General features: G+C 62.9%; 2 protein-coding genes across 6 annotated transcripts in view; one reads left to right on the top strand and one right to left on the bottom strand.

The window, feature by feature from the left end:
* Positions 1-1,890: 1,890 nt before the first annotated feature.
* Positions 1,891-7,508, bottom strand: Hrh3 (histamine receptor H3). 5 transcript variants are annotated; one of them, XM_090352900.1, is made up of 4 exons: positions 7,080-7,376; positions 6,090-6,256; positions 3,033-3,793; positions 1,891-2,434 (listed from the first exon to the last, which is right to left on the bottom strand). In XM_090352900.1, the coding sequence occupies exons 1-4, from the start codon at positions 7,327-7,329 to the stop codon at positions 2,329-2,331; spliced, it is 1,284 nt and encodes a 427-aa protein (XP_090209026.1). In that variant the 5' UTR covers positions 7,330-7,376; the 3' UTR covers positions 1,891-2,328. The 5 variants fall into 5 exon arrangements, with proteins under 5 accessions (XP_090209026.1, XP_090209027.1, XP_090209029.1 ...); XM_090352901.1 differs by adding an exon at positions 6,374-6,528 and having other exon boundaries at positions 2,345-3,793; positions 7,080-7,155; XM_090352903.1 differs by having other exon boundaries at positions 2,345-3,793; positions 7,084-7,508.
* Positions 7,509-21,393: 13,885 nt separating this feature from the next.
* Positions 21,394-26,118, top strand: part of Osbpl2 (oxysterol binding protein like 2) — a 38,722-nt gene continuing 33,997 nt past the window's right edge. The window contains exon 1 of the mRNA XM_090352607.1: positions 21,394-21,480. The gene's annotated coding sequence lies outside the window, so the exon portion shown is untranslated. The remainder of the gene's footprint in view (positions 21,481-26,118) is intronic.

Consider the following 26,118-nt stretch of genomic DNA (forward strand, 5'->3'; position numbering starts at 1 on the left):
AGGGGTGTTCCGCCCCTCACCGCCTGGCCAGCAGGCACCCTGCCCTGCCCCTCAGCAGCCTTCAGGCTCAGGATCCAGCTCCCCACATCTGTATGGTTCCTGCTACTGGGCCAGGCACACAGTAGGTGCTCAGTAAACAACAGCAGCACTGCTGGCTGCTGGGCCTGGCCGCATCCGTCTCCCCCACGGCTGGGGCTGCAGAGAGGCTGGGATGACAGCCCCTTGGCTGTTTGTTTGCTGCAGGCTCAGGGCCCAATAGGCTCCGTGTCTTTTCTTCTCTCCTCCTCTGTCCCCACGCAGCGGCTCTGGGAGCGGCAGTTTCCAGAGATTGAAGGCAAAATTGCTTGAAAGCCTGCGCTTTTATCCTCCAATTTGTAGCCATTTAGTGGGGCTGGGCAGCGGGGCAGCCAGGGCTCCAGCTGTGCTGTCGCGAGAAAGGGCCTGTGGCTGGGTGAGCAATTCTTTGTCCTTCCCCAGACACTCTGGCCATGGGACAGACACCTGCCTGCCCACAGCCAGGCCAGGCTGGTGGCACAGGGCAAGGAAAGCCTATTAACAGCCTGCTGAGGAAGCCACAGGGCCTCCCAGGTCAGAGCAGGGAATCTGACTTTAGAAGGTGGCCTCTGCTTTCTCTGCTCAGGGCCCAGTGCTCATGCTTCTCACCACTTAGGACTCAGACCTGGGCCTGGGATGGGAATGATGGAATGAGGCCCAGAGTCTCCAGGCTTACTCTCCCTCTAGCCAGAAGTGGCCTATGTGATTGCCCCCAAGAGGAGGATCTTGCCTGAACCTGAAGAGGAGGCAGACTCCAAACCCAAAGCAGGCCTGGCACTGCTGGCTCACACCCCTAATCCTAGCCACTCAGGCTGAGAACTGAGGCTCACAGTTCAAAGCCAGCCTAGGCAGACAAGTGGAGATATGGCCCCAGTAGTAAGTGCCAGCCTTGAGCAAAAGAGCGAAGCAAGAGCTTGAGGTCCTGAGTTCAAGCCTCAGTTCTACTGGCACACATGCACACACACACACACACACACACACACACACACACACACACACACACACACACACACACCATAGTAGAAAAGAGCTGGAGGGGTGGAGCTGAGCTTAGGTGGAGGGAAGCTCTCCAGGGCTGTAAACCACCTGTGCAGCCTGGCTGTGCAGCATCTGGAGGAGGAGGGGTTTCTGGGACTGGATTCCTTGAAGCGTTGAGAAGTGAGACATGGGGCCACTCCGCGGTGCACAGGCCCCTCCCGCTGTGAGGAGCCAGGCGCCTGGCCTGAGGCAGTGGCCATGAGCTGGCAGGACACCCTTGCCCACCAGGGAGGGACGGTGGAGCCCTGCAGAGTGAGGTGGCAGGGCCGTCAAGGGCCAGAGGCAGCACCAGGCCCTTGCCGTGGTGAATGGTCTGTCTCTCACTGACAGGATATCATCCACTCCACTGCTATCCCCAACCTGCAGCAGCATTCCCCTTCCAGACATTCCCCGGGATGGCCTCTCTCACACAAAGGCCCTCTGAGTCGGCCCCCTCCACCCACGCCCAGTGGCTGCCCTCCCTGGACCCCCCAAGTCCCTCCAGGTGCATGGCATGACCACAGTCCTCCCTGTGCCCTGGGGAGTGCCGGGCCCAGGGCTGCTTCCCAACGGAAGACTGTGCCCAGAGCTCCTACCTCCCTTCTGGGCGGGAGCAGCTCTGCAGGTTCAAGGCTGGAGGGAGAGCCTTGCAAGTGCCACATCACCCTCCAGAACAGGAGGGCAAGGGTCTCCCTCCCTGTACAGGCACTGCAGGGACACTGAGGTTAAGTACCACCACAGCCAGTACCTCACCTCTTGACCCCTGGGGACTCCAGCCCGAGCCCAGGCACGCTGCCAACCCCACAAAGTCCTCAGAAATCAGCACCAATAAAAAAATACACTTTATTGTGACTTCACAATGGTGGCAGGGGCAGCACAGCGGGCACGCGGGCAGCAGGACATGCGGAGTGCCTGAGGCAGGTGCACAGACGTGGCAAAGCAGCCCTCCGTGGGCATTCCCCCCCCCCGGGTCCCCACTGACCACCCAAAAGCCGGGACTCCCAGGACGTGGCACGGTCTCCTGCCCAACAACCCCGGAGAAATTCTCCTTGAGCAGAAGGGGCTGCCCAGCAGGCATCTTGGCCAGTGAGGCCCCTGCCCTGAGCCCCGGGGGTGGGGCAGGCAGACACAGCTGGTGCAGCTCAGCCGGAAGCCGGCACAGGGGGAGGAGGGCGTGGGAGCCCACACCTGCCAATCCAGCCCTGAGCTCCTCGGCAATTTTGTCTCTCTTGATTAAACATCCAAGGAACATCAAGTTCACAGACGTGTTTTCTTCTTCTTCATCTTCCTGAAAACACCCAGAATGGAAACGCAGAGAACAGCTTCGAGGCTCCTGGGGCACTTGAGACTTGATGGGACAAAGCTGGAGGGGAGAGGGATGTAGGAGCCAGGCTCTGGGCTTAAGCGAGAGGCAGAGGCAGCGGAGGTAGCTGGGGGGGGGGGGGCGCGTGGCATGTGCGCGGGCATCTGCCCAGAGCATCTGCCCTGGGGAAAACCCAACCACAATGTGCAAGAGATGAACACCACTGGCGACCACGCTCCCGTGGGGCCGGGGCCATACCAGGGCCCCTGGATTGGCCCTCTTGGCGAAAAGCAGGATGGGGGGGTGCCCACCCCCACTCCAATTCAGCTAGCAAAGTCCCAAGCTAGCCCACCAGCTGTCCCCACTGCATGACAGATGACCGAGAGAGGTGCTGCGTTCAGGGTGGGCCGCAGACAAGGTGGGTGTGTGGATGGACCAGGTAGAAAGGGCTGCCCGGGAGATGGGGGCACGGGGCACGGGAGGGCCTGGGCAGCTAGCTCACTTCCAGCACTGCTCCAGGGAGCCATGGGGCTGGACCTTGAGCTTCTGGGGGCAGAGCAGCTTGGTGAAGGCCCGGCGAAAGCTGTGGTGGCACAGCGGGTAGAGGACCGGGTTGACAGCCGAGTTGGCCCACAGGAGCCAGAAGGACGTCTCGTACCAGTAGTCGGGGACGCAGTGGCCGTGGCAGGCGGCACGGATGATCATCAGCAGCGTGTACGGCGCCCAGCAGAGCCCGAAGATGCCCACGATGACCGCCAGAGACTTGGCCACCTTCTTGTCCCGCGAGAGCCGGAAGCGCTGGGTGATGCTCTGGGACACCATCTTCATGCGCTTCTCCAGCGACGCTGACGACGCCGAAGGCTTAGAGCCCCTTTTGAGCGAGCGGGGCCTCTCGGCGCCCCGGGAGGAGCTGCCGGAGCTGGAGGTGGGGGAGGCCGTGGCGCCCCCACCACTGGCCCCCCCAAGAGCAGCATCCCCAGCCTCGGCGCCCGGGCCCGCGTCCCCCACCCCATACCTGTGCAGAGGCATGGCCTCCCCCTGCCCCTTGGGCCAGCACCCCCAGCAGCCAGGGGGCGGCGGGGGCGGCGAGGACTGAGCCTCGGGCGGGGGCTCGGGCCCGGCCTCGCGGGTCCCGTCCAGCCGCAGGCGGGTGCGCCTCTGGATGTTCAGGTAGATGCTCAGGTTGAAGAAGGCGACGCTGAGAAAGGGGGTGAAGAACTCGAGGGTGGAGGCCGTGATGAGGAAGTACCAGTTGTGGAAGAACTCGGCGTAGCAGTGGCCCTCGGGGATGGAGCTGCCCCCCGACAGGTACTCCCAGCTCAGGATGGCTGGCCCGTACAGCAGGAAGGCCAGCACCCAGACCAGGGCCATCTTCTGAACGGCCCTCCGGGTGTCGCCCTGCTGCGCGCGGTAGGAGACCTGCGTGGGACAGGGCGGTCAGGTGGACCAGGGGCCCCTGGGAAGGCTCTTCCTTCACAGCAGGGCTCCCAGCTCTCGTCTCCCCACCCCGTGCCTGTGCCCCTGGTCAGCCCATGCCCCCACACACCCTCCTAGAGCCTAGACCCTCCCGTCAACCCAAGGGCCCCCACCCCCTCGCCAGGCCTGTCCCTGACGGTATCTCTCCTGCTTAGACTTGGCACTGGCCACGCACAAGGGTTTCGATGGTGGCATCTGGTGAGCCTGTGCCACTCCACTGTGCTACGGAGAGGGCCCTGCTCTACCTTCACCCAGAGCTCACCCTCCCTGGGGGCCGGAGAGGCAAGAATGGAAACACGCCCTCGGAAGACTCCCCAGCCCGCCCCACACAGCTCTGGAAGGAGAGTGGGCCGTGAAGGCCAGGGCAGTAAGTCGTTTGAAGGAGCCACATCCCCAAGCTCCAAGGCCGCAGAGCTACCTGGCAGAAGGGGTCAAGGGTGCCATTGAGGGCCTCAGGCAGAGCTGCCTGAAGGAAGTAGGGAGGGCTGCCTGGAGGATGTGGGGAAGGCTGCCTGGAGGGAGTGGGGAGGGCTGTCTGGAGGGAGTGGGGAGGGCTGCCTGAAGGAAGTAGGGAGGGCTGCCTGGAGGAAGTGGGGAAGGCTGCCTGGAGGGAGTGGGGAGGGCTGTCTGGAGGGAGTGGGGAGGGCTATCTAGAGGAAGTGGGGAGGGATGTCTGGAGGAAATGGGGAGGGCTGCCTGGAGGAAGAGGGGAGGGCTGCCTGGAGGTAGAGGGGAGGGATGTCTGGAGGAAGAGGGGAGGGCTGCCTGGAGGTAGAGGGGAGGGATGTCTGGAGGAAGAGGGGAGGGATGTCTGGAGGAAGTGGGGAGGGATGTCTGGAGGAAGTGGGGAGGGCTGCCTGGAGGTAGAGGGGAGGGATGTCTGGAGGAAGAGGGGAGGGATGTCTGGAGGAAGTGGGGAGGGATGTCTGGAGGGAGTGGGGAGGGCTGCCTGGAGGTAGAGGGGAGGGATGTCTGGAGGAAGAGGGGAGGGATGTCTGGAGGAAGTGGGGAGGGATGTCTGGAGCAAGTGGGGAGGGCTGCCTGGAGGTAGAGGGGAGGGATGTCTGGAGGAAGAGGGGAGGGATATCTGGAGGAAGAGGGGAGGGATGTCTGGAAGAAGAGGGGAGGGCTGCCTGGAGGTAGAGGGGAGGGATGTCTGGAGGAAGTGGGGAGGGATGTCTGGAGGAAGAGGGGAGGGATGTCTGGAGGTAGAGGGGAGGGTTGTCTGGAGGAAGAGGGGAGGGCTGCCTGGAGGTAGAGGGGAGGGATGTCTGGAGGTAGAGGGGAGGGATGTCTGAGAGGAATGAGGAGGGCTGCCTGGAGGAAGAGGGGAGGGATGTCTGGAGGAAGAGGGGAGGGATGTCTGGAGGAAGTGGGGAGGGATGTCTGGAGGAAGAGGGGAGGGGAGGGATGCCTGGAGGAAGAGAGGAGGGCTGCCTGGAGGTAGAGGGGAGGGATGTCTGGAGGAAGAGGGGAGGGCTGCCTGGAGGGAGTGGGGAGGGCTGCCTGGAGGGAGTGGGGAGGGCTGCCTGAGAGCTGCCCCAAGGCTTTACCCAGGGGACCCCCGAGGGCCATGTCCTCAAGTCTAGGCCCTGAGTGTGTGGGCTCCAGGCCAGGCACCCCTTGGGTGTGACCTCATTTCATCTCATCAGCCCCATGACTGCCCTGCCTTTCTGGTGACTCGGAGGCATGGAAGAATGCCCTGGCACGGCTCAGGAGGACTCCACGCTGGTGCTCACTGCCCAGCAAACGGTGTCTCCACCTTTGTAGGTTCACAGGAAGCCTGCAGCCCTGGCAGGGTGGAGAGCCAGCTGGGGAGGAGGAAGGGGAGGAGCGCTGCGGCCTCGTGCCACCACAGTGAACCTGGCAGGTCCAGAGCCAGCGCAGGGCAGCTGCTCGCTCCCCCCAAGCGTGGGCTCCCATGCAGCCCCTGCTCTCAGCCTGCCTTCCTGGGGCCAGGTGAGCACAGAGTCTCCCTCCACTCAGGGACATGGGGATGTGCCCGGCTAGAGGCTGAGCCACAGACCCTTTCCTGCAGGAACATCCGATCCCAAGTGCCACCAAGTGGCACCAGCTGGAAAACCTGCACGTGTCAGCTTCCAGGCCAGTGAGGACCAAGCCCACGGGCACCTGCCCACAACTCTGAAGTGGCCGCCACCTTCCAGCCCTTCCCAATCCCTCCCTGGCCACCCCATGCTGTCCTCCGCAGGCGAGAACCCTGGCTCCCACCGGGACTCACAGCTCGGGTGACGGAAAGGAAACGGTCGTAGCTGATGAGCACAATGTTGAAGACGGAAGAAGTGCACAGCAAGTAGTCCACCACCAGCCACAGTTTGCACAGGCCCCGGCCAAAAGTCCAGCGGCCGGTCAGCACATAGGGCACGTACAGTGGGATGCAGAAGGCTCCTGGGGGGAGAGGAGGGCTGTGGTAGGACCACAGTCGGCAGGAGTGCGGGGTGAGCCCAGCGCATGAAGAGAAGACGCAGGCAGCCGTCCTTCCAGGGCCAGACACCTTCATCTTACCCTCCCCAGAGCACAAGTTGGAGCTGCCAGCCTTCAGGCTCCACACCCCCCCCCACTGGTGTCTCTTGGACTTGGGTGGGGGGGACGGGAGGGAAGATCCAGGCATGGGATCTCTGAACCCTGGAAGACTCCGGCTCCTGCTCCACCGTCTCCGCCTGCAAAGGGAGGAGGAAAGAGTCTTTTCCTCCTTCCCCGCCTCCAAGCTGCTCCCTACCCCCTATGCTGGCTGTCGGACAGCCGCTCTCCTTGGCGGAGAAGCCAAAAAAGCCTCCTCCCGGCTGAAAGGGCGATTGGCTGCCGCCCCAGCCGTTCCCACCGCCGAAGCCGGCTGCCAGCGTCTGGAAGACGCACCTCGCAGCCCCAACAGGTGTCTGGCGCTCCGGCCCCCCGCCCGCGCCGCCCCGCCCCCGGCGGCCGCCGACGGACACGTGAGCGCGCGCGCCCCGCCCCGCCCCCCGCGCCCCCTCCCCAGCCGCCCGCGCCCCCCGCCCCGGGCCCCGCTCCCCGCCGCCCTCCGCGCGCCCCGAGTCCGCCGCAGCCTTTGTCTGGCGCTGCGCCGGGCCGCGGCGGCCCCTCCCGGAGGACGTCCCTCCTCCGCTCCGTCCCGCAGCCCGGGAGGCAGGGACTGCCCCGCGCCCCGCGCCCCGCGGGGCCCCGGCCCGAGCGCCCCGGGACTGGCGCGGCGCACGGGGGCTGGGGGCTTTACCCACGAGGAAGTCGGAGATGGCCAGGTTCAGCAGGAAGAAGTTGTTCTGGGTGCGGAGGCTCGAGTCGGCCACGAAGGCGAGCATGACCAGCGCGTTGCCCAGCACGGTGGCCACGATCAGCAGCGCCATGAGCGCGGCCAGCACGGCGGTCCAGGCGGCGGAGAAGCCGCGCGCCGCGCCCGCCGCCGCCGCCTCTCCCGCCAGCGCCACCGACGCGTTCAGCAGCCCGTCGGGCGGCGCGCGCTCCATGGCCCCGCAGGCTCACGCGGCGCCGAGACTCGGGGCAGGGCGCGGGCCGAGAGCCGAGCGACCGGGCGCGGCCCCCGCCCGGGAGCCTCTTCTCCGCCCGCCCTCCGCCCAGCCGGGTTTCCCGGGGGGCGCCCGGCGCATGGTCCGCGGGGCTGGAGTCGGGACCGGGGTCGGGCCAGGAGCTGGGGCGGGGGGGGGGGCGGGTCTGGAATCCGAGCGGAGCGGGGCGGGGACGAGGCCGCTGTGGCCGCCGGGCGCGGGAGCGGAGCCGGAGCCCCAGCCGCCGCCGGCGCGTCCGTGCACCCCGAGCGCCGCGCGCGGCGGAGTGCGCCCCGCGCCCGGCCCGCCGCCCCCCGCGCCTCGCTCAGGGCCCCCGCCATTGGCTGGCGCCTTCGCCCCGCCTCCGGCCCGCCCCCGCCCCGCCCGGCGCGGGCAGCACCACGGACAGCGCCGCGTGCCCGCTCGACCGGCGGGAGACCCGGCCCCGGTGCGCGCGGGGCGCCTGGCGCGGAGCCCGGCGCGGCCGCGGCCGGACCGTGGGGCCTGGGCTCACCTGAGATGGCGCCCGAGGTCCGGCCTCGAGGCTGCCCCGCCGCCCTCGTGCCCTCGGCCCCGGTGACCCCTGGCCTGCCCCCGTCCGCAGCCTGGGCGCCCGTGGGGGCTGGGGTGGGGTTGGGGGGCCATGGGTGCACCCCGCTCGGTGGAGCTCGCCCCGCGCAACCTCGCCTCGCGTCCCGCTTTGAGCGAATGGGTTTGTGCAGGGAAATCGGCTCCAGAGGTGGAGCGCCGGGGAGGGGGCTCTCTGGGAGCGGTGCCCCCCGGGGCTCGCGCCCCTCTGCGCGGGACCCCGGTCTCGGTCTCCTCCTGGCCCGGGTCCAGAGCCAGGTCCAGGGTGACCGGCAAGGCGCGCACAGATGTGGAGTTACATAAGGGAAGACGAACCAGAGCGGACCCAGCCTGGAGCAGAACGGCGCCCCCGGGCCTGGGGAGCCGCCAGCAGCGCCGAGCCGACCGCGGACCCCGCACACGGCACCCCGGGGGCTGGGGGGAGACGCGGCCGCCGCGGACAGCCGAGGTCACTGCGCTCCGGGCGCAGCCAGGGCGGTGGCGGCAGCGTTAGCGCCGGCGGGAGGGGGTGGGGGAGAAGAGCTGGCGCGAGTCCCGCTCCCCTCCCCCTTCACGCTCAGGTACCCGGGGTCAAGGACAGAGGCGACCTGAAAGGCTTACCACAGACAGACAGACAGACAGACAGACAGACAGACAGATAGACAGACATGCCCACGCGCAGACACACAGACACCCACAGTTAGGGAAACAGCCACCCAGCTTCAGGCTGGGACTGAGGAACAGGCAGACAGCAGACAGCAGACAGGGAACAGTGCCCGAGGGAGAGGGAAGGAAGCAGCCACGCTCCTCTGTTGCCAGCGGCAGGTGCCTCCAGGAGGACAGGAACCAGTCTGTGTGGGGGTGAGGAGAGGCTGGGGAGGGGGCCGCAGGACCCCTGGAGATGCGCCAGGCACCCCCTTACTGACAGCAGCTTCTGGTCCCTGCCCCTCCCCCGCGCCCAGTGGGAACTTTGGGGAGGGGCAGAGCTACCCCTGTTTCTTCCTCCAGCACATTGCAGAGGACCTTAGACCCGTGGCCCCAGCCAGCCACTACTGCTTGGCTTCCAGGAGCCTGCTGGAGAGAAGGGGGGTTGCCCCCAGCTCACCCCTTCTTCCAGACTCCATTCACTCCACCGCAGTCACCCAGTGGGCAGGGCTATGCCCCAACCCGGTACCTACCTGGAGGTCCGATGCAAAGCTCCCTAGAGCTGGCTGGAAAGACCCCATCATTTCTTGTTTCCTAGCCTGCCTGTAGCCCGTGACATTGGGCAGAGCTGTTCCCAGCCCCAGCCGGCAGCTGCCCTCAGGTCCTGCCTCTTGGGTCACTCCCAAGGCTGGCCCCAGCCAAGTTTTTGTTTGTTTGTTTTTTGCCAGACCACTATCCTTGGACTTTCTCAAGGCTAGAGCTCTACCATTTGAGCCACAGCACCACTTCTGGCTTTTTTCTATGTATGTGGTACCGAGGAATCGAACCCAGGTCTCCATACATGCTAGGCAAGCACTCTACCACTAGACCACACTCCTGGCCTCGGCCCAGCCAACCATTCTATGCAGCCCCCACACCACCTACCTGAGGAGATGGAGTTTGAGCCCCAGTGGCTCCATAGTGGCACAGGGAATATTAATTGCTAATTCCCTAGGGTCAAGGGCAGAGTCAACAAGCGTCTGCAAAGTCCTTTTGAAGCCACCACTGTCCTCGTGGTGGTCAGTATTCTGCAGAATGCATATTTCTTTTTTTTTTTTTTTTTTTTTGCCAGTCCTGGGCTTGGGCTCAGGGCTTGAGCACTGTCCTTGGATTTTCTCAAGGCTAGAGCTCTACCACTTGAGCCTCAGCACCACTTCCGGCTTTTTGCTATGTATGTGGTACTGAGGAATTGATCCCGGGTCTTTGTGCATGCTAGGCAAGCACTCTACCACTAGGCCAAACTCCCGGCCCCAGAATGCATATTTCAAGTCCAAGTCTCTGGGACTCTGAGCACAACCAAGGCCTGCTCGTTGCCCCTCCTCCACCCTCCACCCTTGAAAACCGCCCTGCCTGTTGTCCACCCCAGGGAGCCAGCTGGGCAGGGGGCATTGGGTGATTTTCCTTTCTACCCAGGCCCCAGTATCCCACAGTTACTCTGAGGGATTGTAGCCCCGGAGGGCAGTGTCAGTAGGGTGTCTGTGGGTCTTTCCTGCTGCAATCTCCAGGGGCCGGAGTAGAAGGCCCTACCTTGAGGACCACACTTTGTGTTAGGGGTACAAAGCTAGGGTCATTTCAGACCCCGGCCCTGTGGGGCCCATAGGATGGGCTTACCTCCCCATGGGATGAGTTACCAAATACTTTGGTGCTTGGAGGTCTTCCTACATAGAGGCCAGCAGGAGTCCTAGGCGTGCTCCGCCCAGAGGCTGGTGAGGACAGCGGCTGGTGGTGGGCACTCCCTGTGGCTCTTGCTAGCACTCACACGTACGACCTGGCCCTGTCCTGAGAGGGGCCCTGAAGATGACCACTGTGGCCAGCACAGCTGCCGAGAGCCCCAGGCATGGCCCTCTTCCCATGGGCAGCTGAACCAGGCAGGTCTCATGTGGCGTCTGTCTCTGGAGTGGCTGTCCAATTCTGCACTGTGTGGAAAAGAGAATGTGTGGCCCCAGGAACAGCAGCTGTGGCCTGGTAAGTGAACCAGAGGCCAGGAGGACCAGGCCTGACCATGGAGACCCAGAGTTTCTATGTCTCCTGCAAACACCTACCCCAAAGAGGCCCTGTGGAGAGCCCTGCGGAGGCCGGGCTCCCAGGCCACAGGGGGCTGTGGGCGGGCCCAGGAGCACAGCTCCTGCTGAAGCCCCCTCCTTGGACATCTGACCACCAACCCCCACGGGACGGCTAGTACCCGAGGGGCAAAGCCCCTGAAGGGAGAGGAGCAACCAGTGGCAAACTGCCCGCAGGGCGTCGTCCTGGCCTCACGGCACCTGTTCCCAGAGGGGCTTCCTCCTGTCCACAGAGCTTGTGCCATGATGCAGAGGCCCGTAAGTGGGGTCCACACCCGAGGCAGGCATTTCTGCAGAGGGCAGGGTCCTGCCAGGGGCTGTGTCCCAGCGACAGAGGGGCAGGAACGGCCCATGATTGGGGACCAGACAATGTGACCTGCACGCCGTCCAGCAGCAGGTGCCGTTTCAGGATGGCGTGGGATGGCGTGACCCCACAGGGTGGGGATTGTGAGTGGGCAGTGGCAGAGGGCAGCCAAGGGCGCATGACCAGCCAGTTACAGGCGAATCAAGGAGGCCAGGGAGGCAGAGCAGAGAGCAGGGCAGGGGAAGAGGTCTAGGGGCAAGTAGGGTGGCAGCTCATGGTGTGGCCAGGATGCTGGAATTTCCTCAGGGCGGGGTGGAGCGCAGGAGAGTCTGGGAGGGGCAGGTGGCCATGGGGGTGTCCAGGCAGGGTGAGGATAGAAGGTGGGGCTCACTGGATGCCGTTATGCAGCCCAGATGGGAGATGACCAGAGATCTCCTGTGTGGTCCGGCCTGACTCCGGTTTGGCGTCAACACAGAAGGCCTGGAGCTGCTTGGAGGTGCTGGGGAGTCATGTTCTGAGCACACTGAGGCTGAACCGCCAGGCAGTCATTCTGAGGCCCGCAGTGGGTGCCTGGGCCCTGCGTGGAGACACTCTGGGCTGGAGAAGGCCGGCAGTATCCCAGCCCTCAGACTGGCCAGTGCCAGCCTGAGTGGCCATTTGCCTCTACTTTTTGTTGCTCTGCTAGGAAAGACCAATCTCCCTTGATGGAGGGCGAGCCCGAGCCATTGCCTGCACAGCCCTCGCTGCTGTGACGACAGGGCTCGCTAATGAGGAGGAAGGAAGGAGCAGGGGCCACGGAAGGCCAGCTGCTGTCCTAGGGACCGCCAGGGCCCAGTCGGGGTGCAGGGCCAGCGCTGCACCTCCCCTTCAAAGGACCTGATATTCTCTCTTGTTCTGCAGAGCTCATTTGAATATGGGAATGCAGATTTTTCTTTTTTTGTTCCTTGTCTCTCCCCCCTCCCCCCCATCCCGTGACATTCTGAGCCAGCTCCGGGCGCATCCTGATGAGCTCAGGGCCCCGGCATGATAAAAATGGTGTCTGAGGCCACCAATTTGGAATAAAAAGCTACATCTGATCCTCTCTGTCTTTGGGGTCAGGCAGATCAAGGTTCAAGAGTTAAGAAGGAGATGGCTGTCCTTTGGCTAGAAATGAACAAAACAAAACAGAAAACTCCTGGAAGCCCTGAGGAAACGGCCCGTATGTTGTTGCTCAGGTCTGAGAAGCTCAGGGAAGACATTCAGGAACCACTGCATCCAGGCACCCCTGCCCGCGCTTTCCCTGCTCTGGCTTTCTTTTCGGGCAGGGAGCTTGTCCTGTGGCCTCTCCTGCCTCTCCAAGCTGCCCCTGTCCATTCTCCCCCAAAGGGAGAGGCGCTAACAGCACAGCGGAAACCTCCACTGCACTGGGCTGTCAGTCACAGCACCTGGCCGGCAGCAGAGTTGTGGCGAGAGGATGGAGGGGGAGTGGAGGAGAGCAGAGGCTGGCACAGCCATGCTCTCTGTGATGCCCTAGGAATCCCTGCTCTCCCCAGAGCCACAGGCTGTGGCCTCAGACACTGCCTAGGCACAGGGCCTTTGCCATCCTGAGGCCATGAGGTCAGGGGCCCAGCAGATGGCCTTTGATCTGAGCCTAGGGCAGAGTGAGACACGGTAGGGGGGAGGAAGGGCTCTGCCAATATCAGACCCCGCTGACCATAGAGAGGCCACCTCCATCACAGGAAGGGTGTGGCCTGCTGCTTGGCCCGCAGCTGCCCCTGCTGTTCACTCAGAGCTGATGGGGCACTGAGAGGCAGAGTCAACCTGGCCTGTGAGCTGACAGTGACACGCCCCCACCCCAGTGACACTGCTGCAGCAGTGACACTGCACGGCGGTGACACTCCACGGCGGTGACACTGCACGGTGGTGACACTGCACGGTGGTGACACTCCACGGCGGTGACACTGCACGGTGGTGACACTCCATGGCGGTGACACTCCACTCCGGTGACACTCCACGGCGGTGACACTCCACACCGGTGACACTCCACGGCAGTGACACTCCACTCCAGTGACACTCCACAGCAGTGACACTCCACACCGGTGACACCCCACACCAGTGACACTCCACACCGGTGACACTCCAGTGACACTCCACTCCAGGGACACTCCACGGCAGTGACACTCCATGGCAGTGACACTCCACGGCAGTGACACTCCACTCCAGTGACACACCCACACACCAACAAAGTCAGGTTCCGGCTCCCCATCAGCTCCGCTGCCTGGCTGCGCCTCCAGCTGGAGAAGAAACGGAGGGCAGGGTGGACACCGGGGCCCAGGGGCTGGGAAGCTCATCCAGGCGCGGCCTGGGGCTCCCGGCCAGCAGCCTGGCAAACCGCACGGGAGAAGGGCAGTGCCAGGAGGGCTAAGGCCTTATCCAAAGGGCACGTGAGGCCGCAGCCTTCACACAGGGCGCCAGCCCACGGGGCGAACGAGTGTGTTGTGTGGCCTCCTCTGGGCCTTAAGAGTAAAACCAGGATGGAAACCAGACAGGAGAGCAGGGGCGGCCTTCCTGCCTGCGCCTCTAGGGCCCAGGCGAGGCGGGCAGCTGCGGGGGGCTTCGGTGGCCTGGGGGCTACGGGGCCTGCATGACCAGACCCCTACCCCATCCCCAGGGGTGTTGGGTGGCCTCTCCCAGGGCGAAACATGGCCACATGCCGGGCCTGCCTGAGGGGACCTCCAGCCAGCACGCCAGGACGCCCCTCCCGGGCCAGCCATCCTCAGGCCTGAACTTCAGGGCTGTCCCCAGACTCACCCGTTGGGCTACCCGCTGGGGTACCCGTTGGGCAGAGGTGGAGAGCCTAGCCCTGGGGGAGGGGACACAGCCCACCCCGCCACATACTCGACCTTCTTCTCCCATTCTTGACCTCAACCTTGCCCTCGCCCGGTGGGTCGTGCCCTGCAGCTCCAGCTGAGGCAGCACGGAGACAACACCTGTGCCCGCTGACCCTGGTCCTGCAGGCCTCAGGCTGGCAGCTCGGCCTGGGCTGGTGGCCAGGCCCTGACCCCCCGGCCCTGCCCTGTGTGGGCAGGTGGCCTGCAGAGGAGGGCTGTGACCACAGAGAAGCCTCAGCCTTCCCCTGCTGCTGCCCAGGTTCTGGGGGCCGAGGGTCGGGCCTGGAGCCTGACTGGCAGGGGGGATTGCCCACCCCCTTCAATATGGCTGCTCAGTCTCAGACACCTGGCTCCCCCATGGGCCCCTCTGGGGGTCCCCATCTCACCCGAGCTGCTCTGAAGCTCCTCACTATGGTGGTTGGGCTGTGTGCACACGTACACGTGTGTGAGTGCAGTGTGGTGAGGGTGTAGTGGGGATATCCCGGAAGAAGGCCCAGCGGGACCTGGCCCTGCCCCTCCCCACAGTCTGCAGGCATCATAGAGAAGTGGGCAGGCCTGGTGGAGGGCAGAGCAGCTTCTGAGAGGACTGCGCAGTGCATCCCTGGGGAGAGGGGCGGGACTAGAGCCATCCCGCTGCCGCCATCCCAGCTGCTGCCTCAGTTTATCCCAGGCAGCTCTGTGTACTTCCAGGGTCTCTCGGGATTGGGGCAGTGATCAGGTGGCTTCTCGGGGAAGCAGCCCTGCCTGGAAAACAATGAATGAGGGTTCCAACTTCTTTCAGCTCTGGGCCTCCAGACCCAGTGAATGAAGACAGGTCCCTGGTGGGGGCGGGGAGGGAGGGGCCTCGGGGCTGAGCACTGGGGGGGGGGGTCTGAATGTCTGGGCGCTCTCTGGACGTGTGCGTCTACCTGCGGGGACAGGTGGTGGAGATGTGCCTGGAGGAGGCAGTCACCTCCGCCATGTAGGGTGGGTTGATGTCATGAAGTGCCGAGGCGGGCAGGGGTTGGGGGTCAGCCCAGGACACACACTCACCAGACCTGAGAACGGGAGGATGCTGGAAGCATGCCGGGAGGCTGATGGGGTGGTGGAGACCCAACAGAAGCAGCACCCCCAGGGGTTCCCCGAGGGCCTGGGACTTCGGGGTGCGGATGAGGGCTGTGGCTGGGAAATGTGTACACAGAAAGCTAATATCTGAGGACTGTGGTTCAGAGCCAGCCCAAGCAGGAAAGTCCATGAGATTCCTTATCTCCAATTAAGCAGGAAAAAGCCAGAACTGGAGCTGTAGCTCAACTCAGTGGAGCGCCAGCCTTGAGGGAAACGTGAAGTTCTGAGTTCAAGCCCCAGCACACACACACACACACACACACACACACACGCGCGCGCGCGCGCGCACGTGCACGTGCACTCATTAATTTTTCCACCCAAGTGGCCTTGCTGCCTTCCATTTCCATTTCCAGCGGAGGCAACATCAGGCAGAAGCAGGAAGTGGCAGTGCAAGGTCAGTCCGAGGAGACGGGAGCACAGCCCTGCTCCCCGCGCTGTCGGGCCTTGCCTTCTGCAGGCTTTCGGGGGGAGGCAGCGCCTGTCTAGTGCTTCTCCAGCCAGCTTCCCGCCACCCCTCGGCCCTGCCAGCTCCCTCACACCCCTGTCCAGCTTGGCCCGGCTTGGCTTCTCCCTGGCATCACATCACCTTCTCCTTTTCTAGACGTGCTGGACAGCTGACCAGCCACATTGTGACCAGCAAGACTCCATTTGCCAGCCATAGAGTGGAGCGGCCGAGTGCCCCCTGGTGGACTCGGCTGGGCCTGGGATGTCCCAGTGGGAAGGAGGGCATTCAGAGACCTGGCCTGACAGATCTCCCCTCCACGTGTGGAAAGGTGAGCTACTGCTGGACTCGTCGTTGCCGTCGTCCACCCGGGTGGAAACCTTGGTATGCCTCACGGGTCCACGGGCAGTGGCAGCTGGGCCTGGCAGCTGGCATCGGAGTCTGTCCCCTCTGCTCCAGCTCAGCCCTGCTCTCCTCTCAGAGTCTGCCACTTAGATCAGCAAGTGCCTTGGGACGCATGGAGACCCTTGTGCTCAAGTGTGGGGCTCCACATTTGGGGGGTTCAAGAGTCTAGTCACAGGCGGGGCAGATTCTGAACCCCACACCCCCAAGGAACTTTCATCCACTGCACCGGGCCCCAGAAACCCAGGGCATGCAGACATCCAGGAGCAAATGAGAGGGCCTGGAGGCTCTGCCTCCCCCCAGGCCATCTGCCCGAGCTGCCCACGACACCTGCCGGACAGCCTGGGCTGCTCCTCCCTCAGGGCCTTCAGGGCCAGGGTCCAGCCACGATCTCCTCGCTGGCTGCCTGTCTTCAGCTCAGTGGCACCAGCGAGGCATTCGCGTGAAGTCCTGTCAGGCTGGTCTCTTCCCGGAACAACCCCAGCCCACTTGCCTGGCTGTCCCCATGCAGTAGAAGTGGCTTCCTGCCCCATGCCCTCCTTCCACAGGTGGCCAGGCTTTGCTGAGCCCACTGGGAACATGGCCCCAGGATCACCAAGAACTCCCCGTGGCAACAGCAGTGACGCCCACTGAGTCTGGATCTTGAGTGCCGGGACCCCAAGCTGACTTTTGGTGAGAACGGGCGCCTTGCCTTGGTGGGCCCCGCAGCCCCGGGGTCAGGCGGGCGTCTGTCTACCTCTGCCGAGGCCCCGGCCTGGCTCTTGGCTGCTTCTCCCCTCCTGACTTCTTGTGTCAGGTGGGGTGGGAGAGCACTGGCGCCCCCAGAGTCACCCGGCTGTCTTACCATCTCCACTCCAGCTCCGTTTGCCGGTGCGGGTGGGGGGTGGAGGTCGGGCGGCGTGGCCAGCGCTCCCTCCTGACCCAGAGCTGCTCCAGGAAGGGTCCAAACCTCTGCCCTGTGTTCTGGGTTCTGCCCCTGCCTTCCATCTCGGTGATGCCCCCTCTCACCCCCACACAGCGGCAGCCCTGGCATCAAGGCCCAGCCAGTGGCTCCGGCTAACGCGTTTGGCTCCCAGCAAGCTAAATCTAACCCAGCCCAGCTGTCGCCCCTCCAGTTCCCTCCCGCCCCACTGGGCCCCCCCACGCACGCCCTTCGCGTCCCATGTGGGCCCTCAGGAAGGGCAGAGAGAGGAGCCCAGATCCAGGGCCAGCCCTGGCTGCAGCCTATGGCTATTCATGGGTAGCCAGTGTGTAGCAGCTGCTTCCAGGAGCTGACTCCCATCATCCCCCGCAGTCAGGAAGAAGGAGGCACAGCGCTGTGCTGGGCACGGGGTAGGGGCCCAGGCCTTGCATGGCAAGAGCATTGGGGGCTGGGAGCCAGGAGCTTGACCCACGCGCCCCCCCCCCCACCGGCACTGCCTCTGTTTCTACAGCAGTGTCGTGGTCCTACATCTGCCAGTGTGGAAGCTCCGGGGCCACTTCTAGAGGGATCTGTGTTCTGGGCCTCTGGAAGCCCTCAGGCTATGGGCGGGTGGGTGGGCACTCTCAAGGGTCTCTGTTAGGTGAGGCCAGCAGGAAGCCCTTCTGAAAAGGGGCCATCAGAATCTCCTCTTCTTAGCCACTGTTTATTTAGGATGGCAGAACACTCAGCCAGAAGGCTGCCATCTCGCCCCAAGTGGCATGGAATAAAGTTCTGGCCAGCAAGCTGTGAACAGAAGTGCCTGTTGCACTTCAAAGACAGTGGGCTCATCTGGCCAGGGCAGTGCTGCTGCCCATTTCCTTCTATTCTCTTCCTGGCCAGAGATGTGGGTGAGGGCTAGAGCAGCAGCAGCTGCTTTGGGCTCTGAGGTTACACTGGGGCTAGAAGTCAACATTAGGACCGAGGTGGAGTGAGACAAAAGCAGAGGTCCTGGAGATGGCTTGCTCTGTCAGGCTGGGATAGGCTTAGGGGAAAGAACATGTCTCTGTTGTTGGGGGCTCCATGATTCTGGGCTTTCTCAGAAATGGAGCTCTAGCTAGCCCTGAGGGAAGACAGCCAAATGACTCATGTGCTCCCTCCTCCAAGGCTCCCAGAGCCCACGAGTGTGGGGTCTGTCGGGTCCTCGGCCCCCACTGCCTCTGCTCCCTATGGGAGGGTGTGGGGAAGGCTTGCAGAGTGGGGCAAACCTCTTAGCTTGTTGCTTTCCCAAACCCCCATCTCCCTGGCTCCCTCTCCTCCAGAGACACTAAGTGGTGTGGCCAGGCCCTGGGGTCCGTGCACCTGGTCCCTCAGGGCCTCTCCTGGGTCCCCACGTGTGGGTGACAAGGCTGAGGTGCACAGTGCACTCCAGCTAGGAGCAGTGGCTCCAGCCTATAATCCAGGAACTAGAGTGGTGGGGACGGGGGTGGCATTTTGAGGCCTGCTGGGCACACAGGTTCATGAGAAGCCAACCAATGGCTGGCTGGGCGGCAGGCACCGGGCGTCCCTGCCCGTGTGAGGGGGCACAAACAGGAGGATCACAGCCCACCCTTGCCCAGGTACCAAGCAGGACAAAAGGGGGCAAGGAAGGATAGCTCAACTGGTGAAACCCAGCCGCTGTCACCCAGCAGGCTGAGGGGAGGTGGGGACTGCGAGTCCTGCGGGGCCAGCCTGGAACTGTCCTCGCACACAGCATGGCGGGGAAGGAAGCTGCGGGGTAAAAAGTTGAAGGGGGATCAGGGCGCTTCCTGTTTTCTCGTGGCAGAATGGAATGGGTGCAGGCAGCTCGGGTCCCAAAGAAAGACATGGGGAGAAAAGAAGAGAGGCCTTCCACTGCTGCTATTGATAACTTGTCTCCTCACGAGGCGGGTTCAAACCTAAAAATACCGGAGCGCTGTCACGTTGCAGAGGAGCCTTGACGGCTGGAGGGGAGGCACCGCCAGGCCACGTGAGCTAGCTGGGCCTCTGTGGCCCTCTGGCTGCCCAGCCTGTGTCCACAGAAGACTCCGGCCTGCCCCAGAAGGGAGCAGGAAGTGCACGCCGTGGGGACAGGGGCCGGGAGGTGACAGGGAGGCAGGCAGAGTCCCCCTGGGAGGCACAGTGTTCTCGGGTGCCACACCTTGTGGCTCAGCTGGGCTGGGCTGACCTGGCAGGGTGGCCCTGTACACAGGCCCAGATGAAGCGATAAAGCCAGGCTCCCAGCCCTGGTGAGGAGGTAAGAGTGAAGTCGGACGAAGAGCACGGAGCTGGGGTACAGGGCACAGTGCACACTGCCCCGGCAGGCTTCCCGGCCCCCTGAGCACGGGCGCTGCCCCGGCACCTGTGTGTGCCCGCAGCGTCCACTCCCTTCACCCCGAGCACGCACGTGGTCCCCCAAATCCTCTCAAGACACAGGGCTTCCTCTGTGCTGTCCCCTCGAGTTCAGAAGATGGGGCAGGGAGATGCCACCACCCACGCCACGCTGGGGCACGGTCCCTGCCATGTGCTGTGCACCGGGGCTCGGCTTGGTGTGGGCAGGTCTGCGGGGAGTGCAGGCCCACGGGGGCCACCAGACCAGCACGCCCTGTATTCACCACAGCGTGTGAAGCCCAGGGCTGGGCCAGGGGCCTCGGCCCTTCGGGAGACCTGGAAGGACTCTGCTTTCCCACAGCCCTGGGGCCGGGCCAGACCTGGCTGCTGGCACACATGACTGACGGCACACATGACTGACTTGCTGTGCCTGGGGCCGGACCGTTTCCGCATGGCAGGCCCACGAGTCGCTTAACCGGTTCCAGGCTGGATCTGCCCATCTGTGAAGTGTGAATGATGACGCTGGCATCCCCCACGCTGCTGCTGCTGCTGCTGCTGGGGAAATGGAGTGTGCGTGGACGTCCGGGCAGTCAGGCCACCGCCTCCCGCCCATCGCCCGCGCTGCCAAGCCCCCAAGCCACTCTGCCCTGTCCCACCCCTTCCATCCTGCTGCTGCAGAAGCCCACCTCTAATCTGGTCAGGGCCGGAGTGTGGGCTCCTCAGCAGGGCCCGCCGTGTCCCTTCCCACCGCTGCCAACCAGCCCTGCTCCAGGACCAGGCCACAGCTGGCCCCTGGGCCCATCATCGCACCTCTTAAAAGTCCTGTCCCAACCCTCAGCCCATCTGAGGTCAGAGCCCACGAGGCCCCCCCCTCCCCCCCATGGACACAGCCTGAGCCTTGGCTCACCAGAACGCAGGCTGAGTCCCTCAGGGCCATGTCCCTTCCACAGGGGTCAGAGTTTCATCAAAGTGAGAGGTATGCAGAGTGGAGGTCTGGGGGACCCTGGGCCTTCTGGGCCAGGACCCAAGGAAAGCTGTGAAGCTTGGTCGGCCTGGCCATCTCCGTGGCAACAGCCTGCCGTCCTTGTCCTGGCTGGGGGCCGGCTAGCCACCACCGCCGCACCCTTCCTTCTGCAGGCTGGAGCTGCTCTCTTCAGAGGTAACCATGGTAACGCCTTTGTTTCGGAGGCTGGCCCGCCTCCCTCCCATCTCTCTTCAGGCACAGCACAGGGACTCCTTCCCAGGTACCCACAGGCTGGGCAGTGCTGCTGACAGTGGGCCCAGTATGGGGCTGCAGCTCCTGGGCTGGGAGCCAAGGCAGGGGCCCTGCCCCACCCACAGAGGCCCCAGGCTTCACCACACAGGCTTCTGCCCAGGGCCCAGAGGTCCAGCCTGTCCTGGCCAGGGGCCACCTGTGTGCGGACCCACTGTGCTTGCAGTGAGGTGGGGACTTCACCGGGATCTGTCAGGGTTCTGTGGTTGCACAGGACTCTGGACTGGACTTCAGGAAAAAAAAGAAAATGTAGGTGCTCAGGTAACTGAAAGTTCAGAGCCGATTTGGCGAGCTTCAGGTGTGGCTGGCTCCAGCAGACCCCTGGTCCTTGCTCCTCTGGAGGGGGTTTACCCCCTGCACCTCCGTCCTCACGTGGCAACGCCTGCCGGCAGCCCTGGTCGCCAACCCTGCTTGTCCCCAGCCTGGCCCCGGTTTCAGTCGGAAGTCCCCGGTGCTGCCACCCCCCCAGGCCGAGCCTCCCGTCCATGTCACGAGGGCTGGGGGCCCCGACTGCACAGGAACTCGGGTGGGTTAACTCGCCCGCCGCTTAGGAGCCGGCGACGTGCCAGCCCCGGGCGCGACTCCAGATCCGGGCCGGCCGAGGCCACGCGGGGCCGGCAGGGCCCGCGGCCGTGGCTGGGAGGCAGCGGGGCGGGTGTCATTTCTCGCAACGGCTCTTGGTGGCGATGACAGGTAGCATGCAAAGACCGGAGCCGGTCCGGGCGTCGGTGGGGAGCCGCGCCGGGCTGGGCGGCCCCGCCCCACCCCCTGATTCACTGTTTGTAAACTCGCGTCCCGCGCGGCCACGCCCTGTCCTCCTTCCCGCCCGCCTCACCCCGGGGTCGTGTTTGCATAATCCCGCCTCTTCTTCCTGGTGATTGGTTACGAATGCAGTCACTCCTTCGAGAGGGCGGCACTCCAAGGGAGACCGCCCCTAGGACGTGAGCGGCATAGTCCCGCCCCTGACGCGGCCTTCGGGCCGGTCGCTGATTGGGCGAGAGGCGGCCGACCCCGCGGCGCGGGGCGCGGCGAGTGGCGGGGCGGGTTGTCTGTCGGCCGGGCGGCGGGCCGCACTTCCGCCTCGGTGTCCGTGGGTCTCGGGCCGCGGGCGGGGGCGGGGCGTCGGAGGGGTCGGCGGCGCTGCGGGGATCGATCGCAGGTGAGCGGGCCGCCGCCCGGCCGGAGAGGCCCCGGCGGCCAGGGCGGCGCGGCGGCGGCGGGGCGGGCCGCGCGAGGCCCCGGCGGACCGGGCTAGGCCGCGGCCCGCCCCGGGGCGAGGGGAAAAGTTGGGGCGGCGCGCGCGCCTGGCGCGGGGCCTCGGCCTCCCCGCGTCGCCGGCCCCGCGGGCCGCCAGGGCCGTCGTCCGCCTCGGCGACCCCGGACGGGGAGCCCCGCCGGGCGGCCGCGCGCTGCGGGGAACTTGGCGTGACGCGAGCTTCGCTGGGGCTCGGGCTTCGCTGGGGCTCGGGCTTCCCGGCGCCCTCCTGCCCGGCTGGGGTCGGGACGGGCGCGGGCCCCGGCGCGGGCTCCTCCGGGGTGCGCGCCGTGGCCGCCGCCGCGCGGCCGGGGCCCGGGGGCCCTGTGGGGAGGCGCCCAGCCTGACTGCGTCCCCCGCCCTTCCCCGCCTGCTCTGCCCGGGAGGGAAGCGGAGAGAATCTCGCTCCTCCTCTGCACTTGGCTTGGACTGGTGTTGCCGCGGGGCACCGGGACTGGAGCGTGGGGGACCCGGGGCGCCCGGGGGGAAGTGGCGGCCGCTTCCCCCCGCAGAGCTCCGGGGTTGGCGCCCAGCCCCCGCTGCCGCCGGGCCCGGGCTGTGAGGGCGCGTCGGGCCGCCCTGGCCCGGGAGCCCCGCGTCCTCTGGCCGGGAAGCTTTTCAGCCGTTTACTCTAAGTTGCGCCGCAGGGATGTGACCGCGGCCCCCGCGGCGCCCAGGTTCGCTTTGCTTTTTGTCCTGCGGAGGCCGAGGACGGGGGGCGCCGAGAGGGCGTGAGGTGCGGGCTTTCGCGTCAGGCTCCCTTCCGCGAGCGCCTCGCGGGCCGCCGTCCCCTTCCTTCCTTTCCGGTGTCTGGAGCGCTGGGTCCGCCGGCCTTTCCTGCCGGTGTGGCTGGCTCTGGACCGTAGTCCTCAGCTCTCAGCCTTGGCAGCCGGGATACAGGGTGAGCCTCTCAGTACTTAAAATCCGGGCTTCACAGTTCCGTTCCTTCCTCACACCGTGGCAAGGCTTGCACATGAGTGTGGGGTATTTTTTTAAAACTTGATCAACTTGTGAAGTCTTATTATTTTTCGCTAAATTATTTTTCTTTTGCTGGTAACATCTTTCAGACATTTTTTTCATGATGCTTTTGTTGCCCTTTGGGTTTTTTTATTAAAGAATTTATTCACCTTGATTTTTACGTCATGTTTCAAATGAGGTGTTTAGCAAACAAGTATTCAAGAAGGGGATCTCTGTATAATCACTGGCACTTAGCTTTTAGAACATAATTAAAACTAGGCTGAGGGTTTGTATGTCAGATACATATTAATCTATGCAATAAAACATTATGTCTATAGAGTCATACATTTTTATGTCTATGTAGTTGTGTTTATATTTACAATACCATGTCCATAGCATTGTGTACACAAATATTGAGTCATCACTCTTATACTGTTTGGATCTAATAGTCACATATTTAGGATACCCTGTACCTTCTGTTCCTTAGGTCTTGACTTGTCTCACGCAACATGATTTGCTCTAGATTCATCCACTTCCCTGCAAATGCCATTATTTTATCTTGTGTGTTGGCTATGTAGAACTCCATTGTATATATGTAGATATATATATGTAGATATCACATTTTTTGTATCCATTCATCTGCAGTAGGGCATCTGGATTGTTTCCCTCACCTGGCTATTGTGAATAGTGCAGAGATGAACATAGCTGAGCAGGTGTCTTGATCATATCCTGGGTCATGATGTTTAGGATAGATGCCCAGAAGTGGTATGGCGGGATCATAGGGAAGGTCTATCTTGAGTTCTTTAAGAAACCTCCACACTGCTTTCCAGAGTGGCTGAACTAGTCTACATTCCCACCAGCAGTGTAGTAGGGTTCCTTTTTCTCCACAACCCCGCCAGCAACTGTCATTGAGTTCCGAATCTTGGCCATTCTAATTGGGGTAAGGTGGTGTCTTGGGGTTGTTTTTATTTGCATTTCCGTTATGACCATGGATGATGAGCATTTTCTCATATGCTTTTCTGCCGTTTTAGCCTCTTCTTTTGATAAGTCTCTCTTTAGTTCCCTTGCCCATTTAATGAATGGTTTGTTGGGGTTGGGAGGGCGATTAGTTTCTTGAGTTCCCTATAGTTACTGGATATTAAGCATGTGTCTGATGGTAAATATCTTTTCCCCATTGGTTGGCTGTCTTTCTACTTTAGTAGTTATGCTTTTATCTGTGCAGAAACTTTTTATTTTTAGGTAGTCCCATTTATCGAGTCTCTCCAATCTGCTTTTATACATGTTATGTTCTCTTGTGCTGTCTGTACACAGTGAGTTTACTGAATCTTGAAAATGGTTTGTCTGGTGACTCGTTGTACCTGGGCACTGAGACCCAAGGCCTGCCGGGCTGTGTCAGTGCGGGAGGGCCTGGGGTTCCTGGCTGGTCTTGGACTGGGCGCTGCTAGTCCCTCAGTGCTGGAACTGCTGGCTGGAAAGGGGCAGGAGGGTACCTGCTCCCAGCTGGCATGGGAGCCCTAGGGGCGTGTGTGGAGGATAAGTCATCCTCTGCTCTAGAACATATGGTAGGGCACACCCCGCGTGTTGTTCTGAATAGAAGAGTGGCGGGTCAAAGGCTGATGGTGGGAAGGGAGCAGCTGTGGCCAGTCCTTTGTGCCGCTGTGCTCAGCCAGAGGTGAATCACATTCCTGCTGAAAACCGGGGCTAGTGTGTAAACCACCGTCCAGGCCAGAACACCTGGAGAGGGGAGATGAGCACTGTTGGTGGTGCAGCGGGTGAGTGATAGCAGCTGCAGCATGAACCAGGTCTGGGCAGATTTCGTGTGGCCCAGCGCTGGCTTTCCCCAGTGACAGGCAGCGAAGCCAGCGCTTGAGATTCAGAAGCTCCCTGCAGCCATGAGCCATGTTGGAGAGGTGGGGTTGGCGGTGAGAGAGGAGGGGTCCTGGGAACTTAGTAACAGGTGCAGGCCCTAGCCAAGCCCGGCTTCCAGTCTCCATGGTAGGTCATCTGGTGGGTTGTGAGCTGTGCTAAGTCATGCTGGGACCCCTGAGGGGCAGACCCTTGCTTGATGCTAGAACATGGTGCAACTTTACGAGTAGCTTAGTCCTCTTTCTGGGGCAGCATGAAGAACAGACACAGAATTAGCAGTCTCGCTCTGTCTTCCTCTCTCCCCTCCCTGGAATGGGGGGGAATTCACGGACTTCCCTGTCTTGGTTGGGACACCTCCCCTCCCCCCCGCCCTGAGGTGCATGTAGTTGGGGTGTTGTGGGCCGGTGTGATGTTGGCATAAATGTCTCAGCATCGTCGAACCGGTTGGGAGCCTGCAGGGTGAAGTTTGGGGTGACGAATGAGGAAGGCCTGGGGTGGAGGTCACAGGAGAGGAGCTGGCCAAGGGGCAAGGATGGGGGACTTGTCTGGGAGCAAACTGCAGCATCGGAGGACCTCCTTTTACCCATGGGGTGGGTGGGGTGGGGTGGGGTGTCTTCTGGCTCCGAAGTGGTGTTCCCCTCCCTTTCCTGCCAGGGCTGTGGGTTTCCATGGATGTACACCAGACAGCAAGGCAGGGGGTGAGGGGCTGCTTGTCTGAGTGTGTCTTGCTTCTGTTGTGCTCGCTGTGGGGAGGCTGGCTCCAGAACACCTTTATTCTCTCCAACAGCGTAAAAAAACAGCATTTTCCTGTGCTGCAGAATGATGACACTGATTAAAACAAACATTTCTGCACAAAAGAGCTGCACTCATCTTGTATGTTTGGAAAGGCATTGTACTAGATTATAAGATAGTGTTCTTGAAGCATGGGATATATTTTTTTGGCACGTACTGCTTGATATAGAGCAATTTCATTGGCTGACAAGTAACATTTGAAGGACTATGTGGTGGTGGGGCTCAGCTTCCTTGAGGGGCCTCGGGAGGTCACCCTGCTGGCGTGGAGAGTGGCAAGCAGCAAGCGATGAGTGCTGTGGCTGCCTTTGCTCAGATGGCACCAGTTGTGGTTAGGTTTGGGCCACTGTGTTGAGTGAAGAGCTGGTCTTTTCTTCATTAGGCAGCTCTCAGCGTGGGTAGAACGAGGTGCCGACTTCCCTGGTGCCATTTAGCTCTAGATTGGGAAAAACAGACCTGAAGGAGAATGTGGTGCCATGAAAGCTGAGGGTATGGAGAACACACAGCCAAGAGTCTCATCTGTACAAGAAAACCATCATGGCCCTTCCTGTATGGTTCCTTTGTACATTGCCAAGACTCTGCATAAGGCACAGGCTGCACTGCCCTGTGCCCTACTCCCGGTTGACGCGGCCGGGGTCAGAAGTGGTCAGCTCCCTTCTAGACGAGGCTCTGGCGAAGGCACGGCGGGGTGACTCCACACGTACACAGAGCCCGTCCGCATCACCGCTGAGCTGGTCTCTCCTCAGCAGTCGGCAAGGAGTTCGTTTCAGGGATTGCACATTGAGAGCTCTGCGGTGGCTTGCGGTGACACTAAAGGAGACTGGGTTCTTGGCCTCTGCTCGACGGGCTGGTCTTTGGGAGGTGAGCTCTGCCCGTCTGCCTTCGGCTCAGACCTGGCCATGTGGGTGGCACTGGGAAGTCTGAGGCCAG

This window comes from Megascapheus bottae, chromosome 18 (assembly GCF_031878675.1).
Source record: "Megascapheus bottae isolate mThoBot1 chromosome 18, mThoBot2.hap1, whole genome shotgun sequence".
Classification (NCBI taxonomy): Eukaryota; Metazoa; Chordata; class Mammalia; order Rodentia; family Geomyidae; genus Megascapheus; species Megascapheus bottae.

Coding starts and splice junctions, on each gene's coding strand:
- Hrh3 (XM_090352899.1), bottom strand. CDS start 7,329: ATGGAGCGCGCGCCGCCCGACGGGCTGCTGAACGCGTCGGTGGCGCTG. Junction 6,257..7,079: donor CATCTCCGACTTCCTCGTGG/GTAAAGCCCCCA, acceptor CTCTCCCCCCAG/GAGCCTTCTGCATCCCACTG. Junction 3,794..6,089: donor TCCTTTCCGTCACCCGAGCT/GTGAGTCCCGGT, acceptor TGTCCCACGCAG/GTCTCCTACCGCGCGCAGCA.